The sequence below is a fragment of the Biomphalaria glabrata genome, chromosome 2 (assembly GCF_947242115.1).
Source record: "Biomphalaria glabrata chromosome 2, xgBioGlab47.1, whole genome shotgun sequence".
Lineage (NCBI taxonomy): Eukaryota > Metazoa > Mollusca > Gastropoda > Planorbidae > Biomphalaria > Biomphalaria glabrata.
The window spans coordinates 22805082-22828307 of NC_074712.1; the positions used below are offsets into that span (position 1 = coordinate 22805082).

At 36.0% G+C, this 23226-nt stretch overlaps 2 protein-coding genes across 4 annotated transcripts in view; both read left to right on the top strand.

Annotated features, from left to right (window-relative positions):
* Nucleotides 1-23226, top strand: part of LOC106065464 (neuronal acetylcholine receptor subunit alpha-10-like) — a 223828-nt gene that overhangs the window by 155435 nt on the left and 45167 nt on the right. The window contains exon 3 of one of the 3 annotated variants that reach the window (XM_056019656.1): nt 22656-22815. The exons of the other annotated variants lie outside the window; for them this stretch is intronic. The gene's annotated coding sequence lies outside the window, so the exon portion shown is untranslated. The remainder of the gene's footprint in view (nt 1-22655; nt 22816-23226) is intronic. 3 annotated transcript variants of the gene reach the window in all.
* On the top strand, nt 18622-23049 carry LOC129924656 (uncharacterized). Its single transcript, XM_056021125.1, has 4 exons — nt 18622-18631; nt 20253-20379; nt 20640-21089; nt 23043-23049. Exons 1-4 carry the CDS (start codon nt 18622-18624, stop codon nt 23047-23049), a joined length of 594 nt encoding a protein of 197 aa, XP_055877100.1.

Here is a 23226-nt window from a genome sequence, read left to right on the forward strand (position 1 = left end):
CATCAATTATAAAAGACCTGTCATCATTTTACGTCAATTATAAAAGACCTGTCTTCACTTGTCAATTGTCTTATTTTACGTACATTGTAATAGACCTGTCTTCATTTCACGTATATTACAACAGACATGTCTTCGTTTTACATACATTATAATAGACATGTCCTCATTGTATAAGTGTAATGCAGTTATCACCGTTTTATGCAAACTCAAATGAAGCTCAAGTTCCTGAACAGTTTGGCATTATAAATAAATGATGAAATAGATACTAACAATTGTGGCAATATATAAATGTAGAGATAGAAGACAGTGAGCTTAAAGACTGTATGATTGAGGCACTCCCTTCCATATTAGATGTATGAAATATATTCAAAGCTGGCAAATTTTATTACGGTAATGAACAGGTATATAAATATCTTTTTTTAAAGATTAAGACCAGACCAAGCTTCCGTAGAATGTTGAAACACCACATCGTCTGCTCCCGCAAAACAATAAGTTTCTTTGGCGGGAAAGGGAGGGTAGAATGATGAGTGTTTAACAATCAGTATAACATTTTTTCAACATAGTTTTTCCTTCAAGACATTTTGTTGAAATCGTTGGACAATAAACATCTTAACAAGTAATACAGAACAAAGGTATTGTTTTAATCAACTCCTTGAAATGAAACTGAGGCTAGTCTCTCAACTCCTTGAAATGAAACTGAGGCTAGTCTCTCATCTCCTTGAAATGAAACTGAGGCTAGTATCTCAACTCATTGAAATAAAACTGAGGCTTGTCTCTCAACTCATTGAAATAAAACTGAGGCTAGTCTCTCATCTCCTTGAAATGAAACTGAGGCTAGTATCTCAACTCATTGAAATAAAACTGAGGCTAGTCTCTCATCTCCTTGAAATGAAACTGAGGCTAGTCTCTCATCTCCTTGAAATGAAACTGAGGCTAGTATCTCAACTCATTGAAATAAAACTGAGGCTTGTCTCTCAACTCATTGAAATAAAACTGAGGCTTGTCTCTCAACTCATTGAAATAAAACTGAGGCTTGTCTCTCAACTCATTGAAATAAAACTGAGACTAGTCTCTCAACTCCTTGAAATGAAACTGAGGCAGATCTCTCAACTCCTTGAACTGAAACTGAGGATAGTATCTCAACTCATTGAAATAAAACTGAGGCTAGTCTCTCATCTCCTTGAAATGAAACTGAGGCTAGTCTCTCATCTCCTTGAAATGAAACTGAGGCTAGTATCTCAACTCATTGAAATAAAACTGAGGCTTGTCTCTCAACTCATTGAAATAAAACTGAGGCTTGTCTCTCAACTCATTGAAATAAAACTGAGGCTTGTCTCTCAACTCATTGAAATAAAACTGAGACTAGTCTCTCAACTCCTTGAAATGAAACTGAGGCTAGTCTCTCAACTCCTTGAACTGAAACTGAGGCTAGTCTCTCAACTCCTTGAAATAGACTGAGGCTAGTCTCTCAAATACTTGAAATGAAACTGAGGCTAGTCTCATCTCGTTGAAAGAAAAAAAAAGACCAACTCTATTACAGCTATAGTATTTTATGGATCTAGGCCATGTTTACAATGTTGACATGAGAAAAGATCGAAAGGATTTAGATCTAGATCTAATTTTAAGAACTAAACTTTGCACTTATATTTGTTTTTATTTCCACATCACAATACAAAATATAGTTTATTGATTTCATTATATTATAAAATTAACCTTCAAATTTGTGTTTCAAAAGCATTTAGATATCCCGATGCACATTCTTTCATTAGACATTACCAAATTGTTACACATTAACATATCTCTCTACTGAGTCTATTTCTAGGTCTAAAACTCTTATTGAACTCAAAAAATGATAACACTTCTTTTCGCAAAGATAGTTTTATGCTTTAACACATGAACATTTTAATTATAGTCCATTCATTTCATATTTTAATCAAATTAACATTCAAATTTTTTTTTCTAAAGCATTTTAATACATTCGTTCGCTGTTCGCTAAGGCTGCGTAGCCGTGTTGAGATAGGCCTATATTCATTCATGAAAAAAGGTCACGCATGCGCAGAGCAAAGCCTTTACGCAGCACAGAATGAACTCTATAAAAGCCAATTTTTAACTCTAGATTAGTCTAGATCTAAATCTATGTCTACCTCAAGATCTACTTTATACTTTAACACATGAACATACAAAATTAAGTCTATTCATTTCAAATTTTAATCAAATATATGTAGGCCTACAAGCAAATGTTTTAATTTGAAAAAATGGATTTAAGTAGATTATCTATTTTTATTTGATGGCTTCATTCATACTATTTTTACATTTACACATTCGCTTTATTTATTACATTATTATTTCGTTTAAATGTTTAAAAACACTCTCAGTGACTATATCGAAAGTAATACGCAAATAAAGACCCGCGGGTCGCGGGTAAAATATGTCTAGTATATATATATATATATATATTTATCTATATATTAGAGCTCGGCTATATTAGAAAATACTTTAGGAAAGCACGAGTTAACAATAGCTCGAGGGTTGAACGTTTTACTTTTCAAGTGTTTCAAAAAAGGACATGCGGGGGGGTGGGGAGCTTGCCTTGTAATAGTACTGCTAATGTGTACTAGCTATGTACAGCTGACATTAAATAACAACAAATATGTACTTGCCCTACTAGCTATGTACAGTTGACATTAAATAACAGCAAATATGTACTTGCCCTACTAGCTATGTACAGTTGACATTAAATAACAGCAAATATGTACTTGCCCTACTAGCTATGTACAGATGACATTAAATAACAGCAAATATGTACTTGCCCTACTAGCTATGTACAGTTGACATTAAATAACAGCAAATATGTACTTGCCCTACTAGCTATGTACAGTTGACATTAAATAACAACAAATATGTACTTGCCCTACTAGCTATGTACAGTTGACATTAAATAACAACAAATATGTACTTGCCCTACTAGCTATGTACAGTTGACATTAAATAACAACAAATATGTACTTGCCCTACTAGCTATGTACAGTTGACATTAAATAACAACAAATATGTACTTGCCCTACTAGCTATGTACAGTTGACATTAAATAACAACAAATATGTACTTGCCCTACTTGCTATGTCATTATCATTGGCCTCCTTCAGTTGTAGAACGACTATGGTTCTTCTCAGAGCACACTTCCTCGTGTGGCTGTGGAGCCCTATTTTGGAGAGACACTCCCGTCCACAGATTGCGCAGGTTAAGGTGGCTTTTGCTTCGGTGGTAGAGGAGCTGGCCATTTTTCGAATTGTGCGTTTTTCTTCCTGAGCTGAGACCCATGTACTTTCACTGTCCATAGCTTTCTTGGTCACTCTCTCTGCATCTGGTGCGGTCTAGAGCTATGTCTTCCCAATTATCAGTATTGATGTTCACTGATTTGAGGTCACGTTTTATTACATCTGTGTAACGGAGGTGGGGGCGACCAGTTTTTCTTGTGCCAGTCGCGAGTTGACCATAGAGGATGACTTTCGGGATGCGCTTGTCCTCCATCCGGCGAACATGTCCAAGCCAGCGCAAACCGCGTTGTCTGAGGGCTGTAAAGATGCTGGGAATACCTGATCGCGCAAGGATCTTAGTATTGCACACTTTTTCTTTCCATGTGACATTCAAGATCCTACGGAGACATCTCAAATGGAATGAGTTCAGTTTTCTCTCTTGCTTTGCGTAGGTGGTCCATGATTCATTGCCATACAGCAGTGTACTCATTACGCATGCCTTGTAGACTTCCATTTTGGTCACCGTAGTTAGCTTATGGTTTCCCAAACTCTTGGTCTAAGTCTAGCAAATGTCGAGGCAGCCTTCCCTATGCGTTTTTTCATCTCCTCTTCTAGAGACAGGTCATCTGTAATTGTGGATCCCAGATAGCAGAATTCGTTTACGGCGTCCAGCTTGTTATCGTCTATGAGGATGGAGGGTGGTGCTGTAGCAAGTGGTCCCATAACATTAACATTTGTTTTCTTCGCGCTAATAGTCAAGCCATATTCTTTACAGGCCTGAGAGAAGCGGGACATTAGTGACTGAAGTTCCTCTTCTGTGTGTGCCACTACCGCTGCGTCATCCGCGAATAGCATATCTCTTACGAGGGTGGCTCTGGTTTTAGTTTTGGCCCTCAGCAAATATGTACTTGCCCTACTAGCTATGTACAGTTGACATTAAATAACAACAAATATGTACTTGCCCTACTAGCTATGTACAGTTGACATTAAATAACAACAAATATGTACTTGCCCTACTAGCTATGTACATTTGACATTAAATAACAGCAAATATGTACTTGCCCTACTAGCTATTTACAGTTGACATTAAATAACAGCAAATATGTACTTGACCTACTAGCTATGTACAGTTGACATTAAATAACAACAAATATGTACTTGGCCTACTTGCTATGTACAGTTGACATTAAATAATAGCAAATATGTACTTGCCCTACTAGCTATGTACAGTTGACATTAAATAACAACAAATATGTACTTGCCCTACTAACTATGTACAGTTGACATTAAATAACAACAAATATGTACTTGCCCTACTAGCTATGTACAGTTGACATTAAATAACAACAAATATGTACTTGCCCTACTTGCTATGTACAGTTGACATTAAATAACAGCAAATATGTACTTGCCCTACTAGCTATGTACAGTTGACATTAAATAACAGCAAATATGTACTTGCCCTACTTGCTATGTACAGTTGACATTAAATAACAACAAATATGTACTTGCCCTACTAGCTATGTACAGTTGACATTAAATAACAACAAATATGTACTTGCCCTACTAGCTATGTACAGTTGACATTAAATAACAACAAATATGTACTTGCCCTACTTGCTATGTACAGTTGACATTAAATAACAACAAATATGTACTTGCCCTACTAGCTATGTACAGTTGACATTAAATAACAACAAATATGTACTTGCCCTACTTGCTATGTACAACTGACATTAAATAACAACAAATATGTACTTGCCCTACTTTCTATGTAAAGTTAATATCAGCAAATGTGTACTAGCTATGTACATTTACTTTCAGCAAATGTGTACTAGCTATTTACATTTAATTTCAGCTAATGGAGTAGTGGACACTGTGTAAAACTCTGCCTCGTGTCTTTTGGATGTAGGAAATTTTTATCTTAACCTTTACTGCACTGGTCATTTTCTTAAAAACCACATTTTCTCCCCAATTTGTTTTCTGTTGAATTTCTCAATTTGTGTTTCAATCTTACCGTAATCTCCAAGGTATTTTGTGTCTAGCTAATCTCTGGCCGAATGTGTCCAGCTAATCCCTAGCCAAATATGTCTAGCTAATCTCTAGCCAAATGTGCCAAGCTAATCTCTAGCCAAAAGTGTCCAGCTATAGATATCTATTTTCCTGAACATTTATTTATTCAACTCTTTTAGGAATGTGGAAATACCTGAAGACTAGAGTTTTCCCAGTGTGGCCAACGAGCTAGTAATTATTTTCCAACCATAACCAGCCACACTCAAATTTCTAGGGAAATTGTTAGAGCCGTTTTTAAGATCGGTGTCCACGTTCCACCCAGAAGGTTTTCACAAACCAGAAGTTTCCACGACGTTACTAGTTGAATAGAGGCATTGTAAAAAATATGTGATTAGAAAAAAATTCTAAGTCTTTGACTCATAATATATAAATCATTTTTTAAAGTTTGGTTGTACCTCAAACCTACCATACGATTAATTAATACTCTGTTTATTGTGGACTATTATTTTATTGTAAATAGGTGGTCATTACTTCTTGATATAAGCTATATCTTTTAAAATATTAGGTACAACAACAACAAATACATCAATATTTTTTATGCTTTAATTTTTTTTTAGTTTATATCTCTAATTGGCCATTTAAAAAGAAAAATGAAGCAAGTTCTTTAAAGTAAGCTCAGTCAACATTCTGACTTTGAATTCGAAGCCAACACGATAGTGATTGAACTCCAAGCTAACATTACACGGGAACAAATGAGTTTTAAAATCTCCAGAGGTCCTTAAGTCCTCCAATTGACCAATGCAATTGAAGTAACCAGCTGAGTAAGTTGAGCTCTCTAGTTAACGCTAGCCTGATTTCATCTTGGCCATCCAGACAGCTCAGAGTCCAGGGGGGTGTGTTGACTTGCCAACACTAACTCTGACCTACTCTGGTCAACAAGTGTCAGTCTTGATTGAATTACACTTTACTTCATGGTCAGTCCAACTGGACACCCTAATCTTGGACTTGGTGAAACTTTTTTTTTCCGTATTACTGAGTACGTAACATTCATTCCATTTAGTCTTTGTTAGTCTTTTAGGTTCTGAGTGTGTTTGTTAGTCTTTTAGGTCCTGAGTGTGTTTTTTGGTCTTTTAGATCCTTAGTGTGTTTGTTAGTGTTTTAGGTCCTGAGTGTGTTTGTTTGTCTTTTAGGTCATGAGTGTGTTTGTTTGTCTTTTAGGTCCTGAGTGTGTTTGTTAGTCTTCTAGGTCCTATGTGTGTTTGTTAGTCTTTTAGGTCCTGTGTGTGTTTGTTAGTCTTTTAGGTCCTGTGTGTGTTTTTTTAGTCTTTTAGATCCTGTGTTTATTTGTTTGTCTTTTAGGTCCTGAGTGTGTTTGTTAGTCTTTTAGGTCCTGAGTGTGTCTGTTAGTCTTCTAGGTCCTGTGTGTATTTGTTTGACTTTTAAGTCCTAAGTGTTTTTTGTTAGTCTTCTAGGTCCTGTGTGTGCTCGTTAGTAATCTAGGTCCTGTGTGTGCTTGTTAGTATTCTAGGTCCTTTGTGTGTTTGTTAGACTTTTAGACCCTTTGTGTTTGTTAGACTTCTAGGTCCTGAGTGTGTTTGTTAGTCTTCTAGGTCCTGTGTTTGTGTGTTTGTAAGTCTTCTAGGTTCTCTGTGTGTGTGTATGCTAGTCTCGTAAGTCATGCGTGTGTGTATGCTAGTCTTCTAAGTCCTGTGTGTGTATGTATGCTAGTCTTCTAAGTCCTGTTTGTGAGTACGTATGCTAGTCTTCTAAGTCCTGTGGGTGTGTATGCTAGTCTTCTAAGTCCTGTGTGTGTGTATGCTAGTCTTCTAAGTCCTGTGTGTGTGTATGCTAGTCTTCTAAGTCCTGTGTGTGTGTGTATGCTAGTCTTCTAAGTCCTGTGTGTGTATGCTAGTCTTCTAAGTCCTGTGTGTGTATGTATGCTAGTCTTCTAAGTCCTGTTTGTGTGTATGTATGCTAGTCTTCTAAGTCCTGTGTGTGTATGCTAGTCTTCTAAGTCCTGTGTGTGTGTGTATGATAGTCTTCTAAGTCCTGTGTGTGTGTGTATGCTACTCTTATAAGTCCTGTGTGTGTATGCTAGTCTTCTGTGTCCTGTGTGTGTCTGTGTGTATGCTAGTCTTCTAAGTCCTGTGCGTGTGTGTATGCTAGTCTTCTAAGTCCTGTGTGTGTATGTATGCTAGTCTTCTAAGTCCTGTTTGTGTGTATGTATGCTAGTCTTCTAAGTCCTGTGTGTGTATGCTAGTATTCTAAGTCCTGTGGGTGTGTATGCTAGTCTTCTAAGTCCTGTGTGTGTGTATGCTAGTCTTCTAAGTCCTGTGTGTGTGTGTATGCTAGTCTTCTAAGTCCTGTGTGTGTATGCTAGTCTTCTAAGTCCTGTGTGTGTATGTATGCTAGTCTTCTAAGTCCTGTTTGTGTGTATGTATGCTAGTCTTCTAAGTCCTGTGTGTGTATGCTAGTCTTCTAAGTCGTGTGTGTGTGAGTATGCTAGTCTTCTAAGTCCTGTGTGTGTATGCTAGTCTTCTAAGTCCTGTGTGTGTAATTTAGTCTTCTAAGTCATTTGTGTGTGTATGTGTGCTAGTCTTCTAAGTCCTGTGTGTGTGTGTATGATAGTCTTCTAAGTCCTGTGTGTGTGTGTATGCTACTCTTATAAGTCCTGTGTGTGTATGCTAGTCTTCTGTGTCCTGTGTGTGTGTGTGTGTATGCTAGTCTTCTAAGTCCTGTGCGTGTGTGTATGCTAGTCTTCTAAGTCCTGTGTGTGTGTGTATGCTAGTCTTCTAAGTCCTGTGTGTGTATGCTAGTCTTCTAAGTCCTGTGTGTATGCTAGTCTTCTAAGTCCTGTGTGTGTAATTTAGTCTTCTAAGTCCTGTGTGTGTGTATTTTGGTGATTGATAGTTTGTAACTCTTAGCTCCTGATAGTCACGTGCTTAATATATTGAAATCTGCCTTTTTACCTGATTGACTGGACCACTTCGGGGATTGAGTCCTAACGGGCCATGTTTCCACACAAACTATTTCTGTAACCTTCTTTTATTTGTTGATATAATGCAATCAGAGCTGAGTTTCTTAAGGTTTGTAACTCTATTATTCAGTACTCAAGTAGAGGTGTGCGTAGGCTTATTCTACTACAAACTTTGGTTCTAAGCATTCCATGAACAGTTTATAAAATGTCTTGCCAGACGTCATGATTTGTTCTTTGTCTTTTATTTTTCGGGGGGGGGGGGGGCATATGGCATATGTTAGAAACATGAAACAAGCCAATTAACAAGTTTAATCGCCAATTAGCATCATCAACCTAATTAACATTTGTAATATATGGCATTCGTGTTACCACAACATATTAAAATTCTATATTTAAAAAAAATAAATCTTGTAGCGATGTGTAGGTACATCTATATGTTGCCTTGCCTACCCCCCGCCTCTTCTAGTTCAACTTACCGATACATCGCATTCTGAGTCACTGGTAAGTCACAATCTTTGTACGGGCAGTGAAGACTAAACATTTGGGGTCTCCTGGTTAGGGACCATTTATGGAAAAAAAAGATCTGTTGAAATATCGAAAGTACTCTAGCGAGGTCTGACCACGAGTTGAGAGTCACTGTCCACTCCACACTGTGATCTCATTCAGGGGAGTTGCTCCTAGACGATGTTTAATAAACACTGTCATTCTAGACTGGTCAGAAGTGGGGCCAACAAACTGTACGATTAAAATGAACATCTCTAGGAACAGAAATACAAATAAATAATTGCCAATACACACAGACAACACACACATACACACATCAGGGGAGCTCTATCGGTAGATCCTAACTGGCCACTGACGTCAGCTTGTATAGAACTGATTCTCTGGCCAATAGAAAACACTGCAATGTTGTACATGAGACCATAATTACGTGCATAGAAAGCTGAGATTTGACACGGAGTCTAGTGTGGTGCAAACTTGGGATTTTCGGGGTTTTTATTTTACATAATGCTTGGGGCAAGCTTGGGGTTTACAATTTTTGAATGTCCCGAGAGGGAAAAAAAGGAAATATATTATCAAAGAAAAAAAAATAGATGATGTGTTAAAAGTTTTAAAGCGTAAAAAAAAAAGTTGTTTCTTTTATTTTATAAAAATGAAGATTTGCAAAATGTTTAGGCTGTGAAATCGTTAAGTTCTTTCATTTGTCTCTAACTTTATGAACAACTAGTAGAGGACGTTCTGAATAACAGATTTGTCCGTATACTGACCGCTACTCTAGCTGGGTACATACTTAGTACAAAGAGTTAGTATAAAGTATTCTATATAGTAACATGCTATCTGTTTAGTTGTAAATTACATTTCAACTTTCTAATCATTAATTTATTTAGTGCATTTAAATGAATCTATTTGTGTATTTGCAATGACTTATTAACGAAATGTCTTGTACATTCAAAGAAATAGAAGGAAAGCTGAAAGTCTAGTGCCACATATCCACACATTCGTTGGCAATACTATTGTCTTCAGTTTCTTAGTTATCTACATTGACTGATACTTTTGTAACGATTGATAATAATCTGTTTATTTAAGATGATTGTGTACAGTTATTTTCTGAATAAAATAGAAAAAGCACCAAGAAATAATGACAGATTAAAAGGATAACAAAAATATTTATTAAGAAACAAAATGGTAGTTTTCTAACACAAACTTGAGACTGCCCTAATGGGTCAGTCGTACAATTTCAACATTGTTCAATGATAATCCAAGCCACGTTTCCATTGACATTAAGTCTACACAATCTTTTATCTCAAGTTAGAAACTGTTCGTTAAAGGAAAATGTCCTGATGTTGAGCACTAGTCTAACTCAATACTAGCAGTAGAAACCAAGTGACTGGTCCACCCTGGCCTTCCTGTCTTTGTTTCTCTTGACCTACATTCAGTTGGCGTCATGTCCAGATGTCTGGTTCAAATCTTCCGGCTAATGCTTAGGTCAGACTTCACACAGAATATTTAGTAGGACTAAACCTGAGCAAGGCTCTTAGGTCGTAGATCTTTTTTTATGTTCGTTCTGAGAGAAATCTAGTGACTAGAACAGACTTCTAGAGACTTCACATTACAGTTGGACACATAAAGACAAGATTTTACATTAGAAGAAGATATACAAGATAGAAATAAAAGATTAGAGATATACAAGATAGAAATAAAAGATTAGAGATATACCAGATAGAAGTAAAAGATTAGAGATATACAAGATAGAAATAAAAGATTAGAGATATACAAGATAGAAATAAAAGATTAGAGATATACAAGATAGAAATAAAAGATTAGAGATATACAAGATAGAAATAAAAGATTAGAGATATACAAGATAGAAATAAAAGATTAGAGATATACAAGATAGAAATAAAAGATTAGAGATATACAAGATAGAAATAAAAGATTAGAGATATACAAGATAGAAATAAAAGATTAGAGATATACAAGATAGAAATAAAAGAGATGACTGGTACTATGTAAAACAATAGACTGGTACTGTGTAAAACAAATGATTGGTACTATGTAAAACAATAGACTGGTACTGTGTAAAACAAATGATTAGTACTATGTAAAACAATAGACTGGTACTGTGTAAAACAATAGACTGGTATTGTGTAAAACAAATGATTGGTATGTGTGAAACTATAGACTGGTACTAAAAAACTATTTATGTTCAATTGCATTTTGAATGATAATGAACACTCGGACTATTATTTGAACGTCTGTGTTCTGTGATTGGTGGGACAGAAAATGTTTGCATCCAGGAAATAGAAAGCTTGAGTTCTAAAACACATTTTGAAGGTAGAATCAAATCTTAGGACAATGTTTGCCATCAGTGATGAGGCCAGTGAAACACAAGCATCATCTTTAATCTTATTTCCTTAGTCATATATTAAATATCATCTCCTTAGTTATATATTAAATATCATCTCCTTAGTTATATATTAAATATCAATCCCTTAGTTATATATTAAATATCATCTCCTTAGTTATATATTAAATATCATCTCCTTAGTTATATATTAAATATCATTCCCTTAGTTATATATTAAATATCATCTCTTTAGTTATATATTAAATATCATCTCTTTAGTTATATATTAAATATCATTCCCTTAGTTATATATTAAATATCATCTCCTTAGTTATATATTAAATATCATCTCCTTAGTTATATATTAAATATCATTCCCATAGTTATATATTAAATATCATTCCCTTAGTCATATATTAAATATCATCTCCTTAGTTATATATTAAATATCATTCCCTTAGTTATATATTAAATATCATCTCCTTAGTTATATATTAAATATCATTCCCTTAGTCATATATTAAGTATCATCTCCTTAGTTATATATTAAATATCATTCCCTTAGTTATATATTAAATATCATCTCTTTAGTTATATATTAAATATCATCTCCTTAGTTATATATAAAATATCATTCCCTTAGTTATATATTAAATATCATCTCCTTAGTTATATATTAAATATCATCTCCTTAGTTATATATTAAATATCATTCCCTTAGTTATATATTAAATATCATTCCCTTAGTCATATATTAAATATCATCTCCTTAGTTATATATTAAATATCATTCCCTTAGTTATATATTAAATATCATCTCCTTAGTTATATATTAAATATCATTCCCTTTGTCATATATTAAATATCATCTCCTTTGTTATATATTAAATATCATTCCCTTAGTTATATATTAAATATCATCTCCTTAGTTCTATATAAAATATCATTCCCTTAGTTATATATTAAATATCATTCCCTTAGTTATATATTAAATATCATCTCCTTAGTTATATATTAAATATCATTCCCTTAGTCTAACTTGTACATGTTTAAATGTTTTCATCCTAGTCTTGCATTTGGTCACCCCCTAGTGACACAAAAACATCTTTCTCTAACAATTCTCTAACAGTCATATTAGAAACACATGTTCCCACATTGCTATAGCCACACACAAAAACATCTTTCTCTAACAATTCTCTAACAGTCATATCAGAAACACATGTTCCCACATTGCTATAGCCACACACAAAAACATCTTTCTCTAACAATTCTCTAACAGTCATATTAGAAACACATGTTCCCACATTGCTATAGCCACACACAAAAATATGTTCTAGCTACATTCAGCCACATCTAGCATTACCTATCTGCCTTCAGCCACATCTAGCATGTTCTATTAACCTTCAGCCACATCTAGCATGTTCTATTAACCTTCAGCCACATTTAGCATGATCTAGCAGCTTTCAACCACATCTAGCATGATCTAGAAACTTTCAACCACATCTAGCATGTTCTAACATACTTCAGCTACATCTAGCATGTTCCAGCAAGTTTCAACTACATCTAGAATGTTCTTGCAGCAACTTTCAGCCACATCTAGCATTATCTAGCAGTTTTCAACCACATCTAGCATGATCTAGCAGCTTTCAACCACATCTAGCATCTTCTAGCAACTTTCAACCACACCTACCATGTTCTAGCAACTTTCAACCACATCTAGCATATTCTAATATACTTCAGATACATCTAGCATATTATGGCAATTTTTCAAGACTCATCTCAACATGTACTGACAATATTCAGCCATAAATCTAGACATATATGCAGCTTTGCGCCATTTATCTAGATCTAGACATATACTGTCAGCTATGCACCATTCATCTAGACCTAGACATATACCATCAGCTATGCACCATTCATCTAGACCTAGACATATACCGTCAGCTATGCACCATTCATCTAGACCTAGACATATACCGTCAGCTATGCACCAGTCATCTAGATCTAGACTCACTGTACCTTATCTCTGCTACCAAAACTATTTTGAAAAAGATCTAAACTAGCAGCTAATCATCTCTTTTTTTCTACATAAAAAAATCATTAAGTCTTTGGGGAGTTCAAAAACACACCATTACGAAATCCAGAGTTTGATTTCAAAACGAAATGAGTTCTTTGTTCTGTTTCTGTCTTGATACGTTCATTGAAGCTCATTGACTTCAATCTTCATATGTTCATTGACTTCAATCTTCATATGTTCATTGACTTCAAACTTCATATGTTCATTGACTTCAAACTTCATATGTTCATTGACTTCAATCTTCATATGTTCATTGACTTCAATCTTCATATGTTCATTGACTTCAATCTTCATATGTTCATTGACTTCAAACTTCATATGTTCATTGACTTCAAACTTCATATGTTCATTGACTTCAATCTTCATATGTTCATTGACTTCAAACTTCATATGTTCATTGACTTCAAACTTCATATGTTCATTGACTTCAAACTTCATATGTTCATTGACTTCAAACTTCATATGTTCATTGACTTCAAACTTCATATGTTCATTGACTTCAAACTTCATATGTTCATTGACTTCAAACTTCATATGTTCATTGACTTCAAACTTCATATGTTCATTGACTTCAAACTTCATATGTTCATTGAGAGAGAGAGAGAGCGAAAGAGGATGGGTGGATAGATATAGGATAGATAGATAGATAGATAGATAGATAGATAGATAGATATACAATACATGGGCGTAGCCAGGGGGAGGTTTGGGTTTCAACCCCCCCCCGAAATGATATCCCCCCCCTTACGGAATTTAGTGACTGATTTTTTGCTTTGATTTTGGTTATTTTAGGTGAGATTTTAAAAACCTTAAACCATCACTTGCCCCAGCACAGTTAAGGGTTTTTGAGTTTAAAACCCCCTATCAGGGGGGTTTGACTTTAAACCCCCTACTAGGGGTCTTAGTAGTTAAATCCCCCTCTTCTATATATCAAAACCAAAAATAAAATGCAAACGACCATCCCCAAATTCGAAGAGCACAGTTAATTAAGTATTTGATTTTAAAACTCCCTCTAAAATTTACGATAAACCCCCTCTTCAAAAAGCAAATTACACACTCAAAATTCCATGAGCGTAGCTAAATGGGTTTTGACTCAGTTTTTAATTTAATCCCCCCTACAGCGGGGTTTGAAGGTAAAAAATGCCCCTTTAATATCAAAAACATACACTTAAAATTCTATGAGTGTAGTCAAAGGGGTTTTGAGTTTAAACTTCTCTCCAGCGGAGTTTGAAGCTAAAAAAATACATCTTCAATGTAAAAAAAAAAAAGCAAATTACACACTCAAAATGCTATGAGCGTTGCCAAAAGTTTTTTTTGAGTTTAAACCCTCCTTCAGAGTGGCTTGATGCTAAAAAATACCTCTTCAATATAAAAAAAGCAAATTACACACTAAAATTATTAAATCGTAGCCAAGCCAATTGGGGGTTTTGAGTTTAAACACCTCTCCTACAGATGATTTTTTTTTAAAGTTTAAAACCCCTCCAGATGGTTTTGAGTTTAAAATCTCCTTACAGAGCGTTTTGAGGTGGAAAACCTCTATCTTCATATAGTATTCTAAAGCAAACTACAGTTTCCAAATTCTATGACTGTAGCTTAATGGGGTTTTGAATTAAAAAAAAAAACTCAAGACATTTTTAAGTTTAAAACCCCCAACAGATGATTTTGACGATAAAACGTCCTTATAAAATCTAAAGCAAACTACAGTCACCTAATTCCAAAAGCGTATTCAAGTGAGTTTACACATTTCTACCAGTGGCGGGGCTCCATTAATAAGGAGCAGTGAATAGTCATCTGCCGAAATTGAAAAACACTAAATGTGGCTTAAAAAAGATGGCTTAGACAGATTTTAGGAGTCAGTTATAGAGATCGGGTCTAAATCAAGGAAATCCTATGCCGAACTGGGAGTCGACCCCTTATTAAGATTGTGACAGAGCGTCGCATGAGGTTTGCGGAACATGTTCTCCGACAAAATGAATTACGCATAATAAGAGTTGCGATGACATCCTAGTACAACTGGGCGCTACACATTTATGGAGGTCCTCAGAGCAGATGGGAAGAGGCTTCAGACATTACCAGTGACAGATTTTTGTGGAAGCATCTTGACGGAAAATGCGCCGAACGGCACGAATAGCACATTAGGTTTTTGAAATAAAACTTTTTAATAGCAGGAAAATGCACTGTAGATACCTCAGAATATGTATTTTGTTGGCTTTCAATACCAGAAATAGTGCTTGGCTTCGCCCCGCGCTGGGGGAGTTGATAGCGCTCCCTTAGACCCCTTTGCTGACAAATTCGGGGTGTCTACAATTTTTTTCACTAACTCCAGGAAGAACCTATTTTAGGGCACAATAAACGTCTTCCGAAAGAATGAAGGGTCAGAATGTAATACAAATTATGTACACACACACACATACATACATATACATTTTTTTCGCGAAGGGGGGGGGGGCGGGCTGGGTAGAACAACCCCCCCCCCCCGAAAAAAATCCTGGCTACGCCCATGATACAATAGATAGATAGATAGATATACAATAGATAGATAGATAGACTATAGATAGGTATACTATAGATAGATAGATAGATTCACTACATCAATACCAACTTGAAGAGACTACTTTAACAACTGTGTTACAGCGAACTTTGAACTTGGTTTGGAAAATCTAATATTATTTTGTTGGGTTCTAAATCGGATTAACTTTTTTTAGGGTTGAAATTAATAGGGAAGATCGATTTTCTTTCTGAATGTCTTGTCACAAACTATTAGTGTAGAGCTTCAGATTTAGTCTGTATTTAGATCAGATTTAGCTTGGGGGATAGACATTTGTATTTTTGTATACATGTACGCTCTATTTTTGAGGATAGACTTGATTCATATTTACTAGACACTATATAGATACTATGTAGATACTAAATAGAACACTAACACTCATGACATGGGCGTAGCCAGAATTATTTGGGCAGGGGGGTTCCTTTGCACACACACACACACACACATGCATCATATACATATATACACACGTAATTCCTTTTCATTATTTCTAGTCCCTTCATTTTGTTTTGGACGTACTTTGAAGCGGTCTCTTTCTTGAGTCCCCCCCCCCCTGCCTTGTCAGCTAGGAGCTATGGGGGAGCGGGGTACGGGACGGAGCTAAACATTATTTCCTGTAGTTGAAACTTTAAAAAATGTACATTCTGAGGTGTCTACGGTACAATATTCTGCTACTCTTCTATTGACTAAACTGTAGGTCAAATATTTCTATTCAATGCACTTTGTAAATGGAGCTACTAGTAGACAAAAACAAATCAGTGTGTGAATTTTTTTTTTTGGGATAGGATAGACCCTCAAGTGACAATAGTTTGCTTTAGTTGTTTTTCTTTAAATCTTTTGCTTAACTTCTCGTAAATCTATCTTATTAAGTGGTTCCACCAACTTGCAGAAAAACTCCATTGCTAGGCTCCACAAAGGTAACTCTAGTTTTGCTTTAGTTTTTTTTTTTTATTGGAAGGCGGGAAGAAAGAGCTAATGACAAATCCCATTTGGGCTACACTCATTGAATGAAATGGCTGTAGCTTAGCTTTGGTTTGAATGCAATGGGTATTTTAACATGAACCTGACCCACTCCCTATGGCTACGGTTATAGAGTCTGGTGACTAGTTATCCTTCAGTTTATTATTGGAAAAGGAGAGAGGGGGGGGGTGTACTGAAAACACATTTTGAGCTACTCCCTTCTGTAATTTACTGACTTTAGATTTACTTTTTTTTTTAATTGGAATGGAAATTGAACATCAAAACTCCCTAGGATTATTGCCTTTCTTTAGTGGGGGTGATCAAATTAAACTAATGTTAGTCATTTACATTTAGCATTCAATGTTCAGAAATGTAAGGCTATGCTGTATTTTAGAAGTATATAAGAGACGGACCTTACCTATATAGATCATTAAATTAACTGTACACAAATTAAAGATGGGATGCCAGTCTCAGTGAGTCCTGCAAAGTTGATCATGATGAGAATTGGATAATTCTGGGTGACTTTTGTGAATGTGTTTTATACATGTATTTGTCAGTGTCATAGTGTCTGTTTCCTCGTGTGTGTGCCCTCATTGTCTGTGACATAATGTCTGTCATAATATTTGTCGTAATGTCTGATGGCTCGCGGGGTCGCCCGTTGTTATTGGGATTTAAATTTTATTGTCATATTGCTCATAAAAATGCAAATTACTAAGACAATTAGTCTCGATGAGGAAATAATACTACTTAATTAGAAATGTGTGTCCAGCAATTTGTTTTGTATCACTTGATAAACTTGTTACTTTTGATAAATTGTTTCTTTTATGAGCAAACTTTTAAGCTGCGAACAATTTCAATCTATAGGTCTTTGACCAATACATAGAAATGAAATATGGCTAAAATTATTTGGTTTACTAAAGTCTTGTATACACAATTCTTGACAAACAAAAGCGTTCTCTTTTCCTTAATGTTCAGTCTCGCGGATCCGCTCTAGGAGTAATATTAAGATCTAAACAAGGTTACAAAGACAGTTTGTGTGGAAACACAAACTCAAAATCGGCCCCCAAAGTGGTCCATCCAGGCAGACTTCAATATTTTCAGAAAGAACATCCGAATGAAATTATATCAAAGACAAATGAGAGATAAGAATGGAGAAAGAAGGTTGACAGATCTTGTGTAGTGCCCTAACGGTCCAGCAGATCAAAGGATAGGTGAAAGTGAATGTAAACTTAGATGTGAACCTGGCCTAACTAGTTCCCCTTTCAGACCTTGTGGTCTATAGGGCAGATGATGTAAAGTTCATCTGTTTTTGTGGCCTACGGTTAACGAGGGTATCATGTAGCCAGCACAACTACCAACCGCCTTTACTTTTCCTCAACCAATGTCAGGTACCCATTAGAGCTGGGTGGACTCAGAGGCGCCCAAAGATTCCAAAGTTGAAAATCCCAGTGTTCACCAGGATTCGAACCCGGGACCCACGGTTCGGAAGCCAAGCGCGTTACCGCTCAACTACCGCGCCTCTCCTGGCCTAACTGAAGTCTTATAATTGATGTAATTGTTTTGAAAAGGCTCATCTCTTATTCGAATGCTAATAAAAAAAAACAAAAAAAAAAACAAAAAAAATATATAATGTTAATAAAAAAATAAACACGAAAATGAAGTTTACAAGATTAGTATTCGTTTTAATTTAGGTCTAACTTATAATGCATACTAATTAGCTTTTTCTCTTAAAAAAAACTGCTTGCATAACTGATTTTAAAAATTAGATTTTTCGCTTTCAGAAAAAAAAAATTTGCCGTTGCATCAGAACTTTGAATGGTCTAAAATGTTGTGATGTCGGATTTTCACTATCTTTTTTAGTTTACGAGATCTAAACGGGACGGACGGACAGACATTTCGCACAAAACTAATAGCGTCTTTTCCCCTTTCGGGGGCCGCTAAAAAATGAGCAGAGGTTAGAGGTTATGACACTTCTGGTAAATTTTCAACATTTTTGTTTATATTACTTCTGAGAAAACAAGTTCTTGCTATTGAACATTGATTGACTATACACAAGTTTCATTAAGATCTGATAGTATTAAAATAAACTGATATTTCAAGAAACTCCAATTCAAACATACACGTCTTGACTTTTTCATGTCTCTAGTCTATCTTTTCACATTTGCATTACGTTAAACCCTTTTGTAATTTCATCATCCTCACTAAATAGCCACCAACTTATCGCTTAACCTCTCTTTAACATCACCTAGGAAACATACTCGCGCGCAATCCATTACAAAATATTCAAGGTTTGAGTAGATTTTTCTGTAAAAAACAAAGCCAGCAAAGTGGAAAAGCGGCACACACAAAAAAGAGAAGAATAAACCTCTGTATGAGACAGACTCTAAGGACTAAAACACTGTATGAGACAGATGCTAAAGACTAGAATGCTGTATGAGACAGACTCTAAAGACTAAAACGCTGTTTGAGACAGACTCTAAAGACTAGAATGCTGTATGAGACAGACTCTAAAGACTAGAATGCTGCATGAGACAGACTCTAAAGACTAGAATGCTGTATGAGACAGACTCTAAAGTCTAGAATGCTATATGAGACAGACTCTAAAGACTAAAACGCTGTTTGAGACAGATGCTAAGGACTGCATGAGCAGATTTTGCGAATATATTCAACCCTTGTTGTATTTGTTCAGGGTCGGATTAGTAGTGTTTGAGAACCAATGAATTTCCCAACCCCTTCGATTCCATGAATTTTGTCTGAAGACGTTTCGCTGATATCATCTCACTGTGTATTGCTACAAGTTTCTTGTAGACGCGAGAATGGCGAGAATAGTTTCTTTGTAGCTGGTTGGCTGGTCGTGGGACATTGTGCTTTTAGATTGTGGACACAATGATACGAGGCAATGACATTTAATGAACCAAGTTCTTTTTGTATGGTCATGTTGAGGGATTATTTACAGCACAAAGGTTGACCACGTTAGTCAACACAGTCCAATGACAGGAAGTAAGCAATGAGATCTAGGTAGTGCTGGTCTGCTTACTTCAAGCCTGGAGCCTAAAGCTGTTGTCAGTCTGATCACATGATCTCTCGCTAGTTTGATTTTGGCATGACAATTACAATAATCACTAGTTTTTGAAACCTTATATTAATTACATTTATTTTTATACAGACAAAGAGTAAATAAGCCTTGAAGTATTGAAAGGTATAATAATTTTAGCTTTTATAAAGCGCTACTTTCATGCTTATAACATGCTCATGCTCATAGCACTATGGTCCAATCTCATTTGTGGACTAGTGGGAGGAGGGGGTATCTGGGAGAAGGTTTTCAGTGCTGCCTTTAGGCGCTTAGTAAATACAACTATACTCGAGTTGGGTGTCGAACCTCGAGCCAAGCCAGGTTCAAGCGTACTTACTTAGCCTCTTGACCACGTTTCCCACGCAGTAATTATGTGGTTGATTTCCCTTAAAGAATCTTTGTAGATTTGTTTTTAAAGTATTTTTTTGTATTTTCTTATTTGTCTTTTTTTCTCGTGCTGGTTTCTTGATATCAACTCTGTTGATGTTTGTGTACACTTCAGAGACTTCGTTGATGTTTGTGGACACTTCAGAGACTTTGTTGATGTTTGTGGACACTTCAGAGACTTATTACGTTGATATGTTGATGTTTGTGGACACTTCAGAGACTTATTACGTTGATATGTTGATGTTTGTGGACACTTTAGAGCAGCGGTTCTCAACCTTTCATGCTCGGCGACCCCTTTTTACAATCCACCACTCTGCCGCGACCCCTCCCCCCCCCACACACATACAGCAATAGATGCTTAGACAATAACAATCCATTTTTTCGATGGCCTTTGGCGACCCCTGGCAAATCGTCAATCGAACCCCAAGGGGGTCGCGACCCACAGGTTGAGAACCCCTGCTTTAGAGACTTATTATGTTGATATGTTGATGTTTGTGGACAGTTCAGAGACTTATTATGTTGATATGTTGATGTTTGTGGAGACTTCAGAAACTTATTACGTTGATATGTTGATGTTTGTGGAGACTTCAGAAACTTATTACGTTGATATGTTGATGTTTGTGGACACTTCAGAGACTTATTATGTTGATATGTTGATGTTTGTGGACACTTCAGAGACTTATTACGTTGATATGTTGATGTTTGTGGACACTTCAGAGACTTATTATGTTGATATGTTGATGTTTGTGGACACTTCAGAGACTTATTATGTTGATATGTTGATGTTTGTGGACACTTCAGAGACTTATTATGTTGATATGTTGATGTTTGTGGACACTTCAGAGATTTATTACGTTGATATGTTGATGTTTGTGGACACTTCAGAGACTTATTATGTTAATATGTTGATGTTTGTGGACACTTCAAAGACTTATTATGTTGATATGTTGATGTTTGTGGACACTTTAGAGCAGCGGTTCTCAACCTTTTAGGCTCGGCGACCCCTTTTTACAATCCACCACACTGCCGCGACCCCCCCCCCACACACACACACATACAGCAATAGATGCATAGACACTTCAGCGACTTAATATGTTGATGTTTGTGGACACTTCAGAGACTTATTATGTTGATATGTTGACTTTCATCCTTCTTTCAAACCATCCCCTCCCCCTCTCCTGAACCGACAAGACAGAACTTAATGAAAGGAACATGTGTGACATCGTTTCATCCACTAATAATCCTTCATCAAATAAACACGGATATTTATAGATGTTGTTTGTTAAGTTTGATGGAGTTAATTTGGCCAGAAGGGAGGTTACCAGAAGGAGAAGCGGTCGAGGTGGGTAGAACGACAAAGCCATATAATACTTTGACAGTGTTGGTGTGGAGAGAAGAGTGAATAGCCCCCACCTGGGTATAACACTTCTAAGATAGGTGTACTATGTAGACATTTCAAATAACAAAACAAACTTTCACAAGGCGACCAGTTGATTATTTGTCTGGACATTGTTGGTGTCTTCTCAAGATTCAAGTTTATTTTAAGAAAGAATGTTTTCTCTCTCTCGGTAACTTCCCTCTTCCTTTTTCCTTTTGACTACAAAACTTTCTGTTCGCGTCTTCTGGCAGGAACCAGCAGGAGGGAAATGTGAAGGGGAGAGGTGGCTACGTAAAACGTATATATCAGCTTTATTACAAAACCTGTTGTGTATTTTTAACTGTGTGAAGTTTTACCGAGAGTGGGCTCACGTGCTGTACTCCAAGACTCGATCTCATGTCTAAATGCGCTCGTTACCTACCTGGCTCATCAAACACAATCTGGTGTCATTAGGAAGTCCTTTTTATTTAGAGTCCAGATACCATTCTAACCAAGTTAAATTTCAGCCTTGAAAGGCTTTAGTTATAAACAAACAAGAGTATAAAGGTATAGTAATGTGTAGTACACTAACGTTATCATAATACTGGAATGTAGTAGATTAGCTTCTTTAGTCACACTAGAAGATGAAAAGGGAATAATTTGTCTCTCGGGACGTAAAATGCCACAGTATAGTACACAATGTTATACAGTTGTATATAATGGTGTAGCATAATTTATAATAGTACAGAATAGTTTAGTACCAGTTTAGCATAATATAGTACAGAACCAAATAGTTGAATCATAAGAAGAGTATAGTACAGAATAATATAGAATAGTATAGTATTGTTTGATATAGAATAATATAGCATAGAATAGTTTAGTAGAGTAAATAACAGTATGAAATAATATAGAATATGTCTAGTGGGCCTATAGGAACTAGGAGGATAAAACCTTTACAATCTCTGCTCAGTGCGAATAGAATATTTCTTTTCTGTATATATCTCTTCTGCATCTTGGAATCCTGCGTAGAATGAAATGATCTTTGACTATAACGTCCTCTCTACGTTTACTTAAACCAACTTGCTAGATTTTGTTTTTTTGGAAACGGGAAAGCAGAGGTGTTATTTTTTTTTTCTTTCACAAAATCTTTTTTTGATGTAGGAACGCAGTGCAGGCTTCATTCTAATGAGGAAGTAAGAAAAACATTGAGGCCAAGACTGTTGGGTAACAGATCGTCTATCCGTTGACTTCTTCCCACCTTTTCCTGTTGGCTGTATTGACGAGTACCGAATGACCCTGCGTGTTCTAGAGTTACCTGCTGGTAAGAATGATGTTTCTAGCGATGTGTCTCCTAAAGGTGCTGCTGTTACCAAGGTGGGGAAATGGTGAAGAAGTGATTAGTTCACTACTCCAGCTGCTGTCACTGACATTGTGATGTTTACAGGAAGGGAAAGATCGGTGTATTGACGGGGCGGGGGGGGGGGTGGAGATCAACTGCATTTGTTTTGATATGTTTACATGTCATCTTATTCCTGTGTCTTCTTTCAGGCTTTAGCTACCTATCATTTTATCCTTGTGATGTTGTGGCTACATATGCTGTGGCTACATATGCTGTGAAATATGCTGTGGGATATGCTGTGGGATGCTATGGCTTATTGTAGGCCTATGTTTCAGTTCAATGGGCTGGCGACAGATTAGATTGTACTTTGAGGGAGAGATGAAGGAAGGCTGT

Excerpts from the sequence above, each read along its gene's own strand:
- LOC129924656 (XM_056021125.1), top strand. Across the intron at positions 20,380-20,639 it reads TATTACGTTGATATGTTGAT|TTCAGAGACTTATTATGTTG; the intron begins GTTTGTGGACAC and ends GTTTGTGGACAG.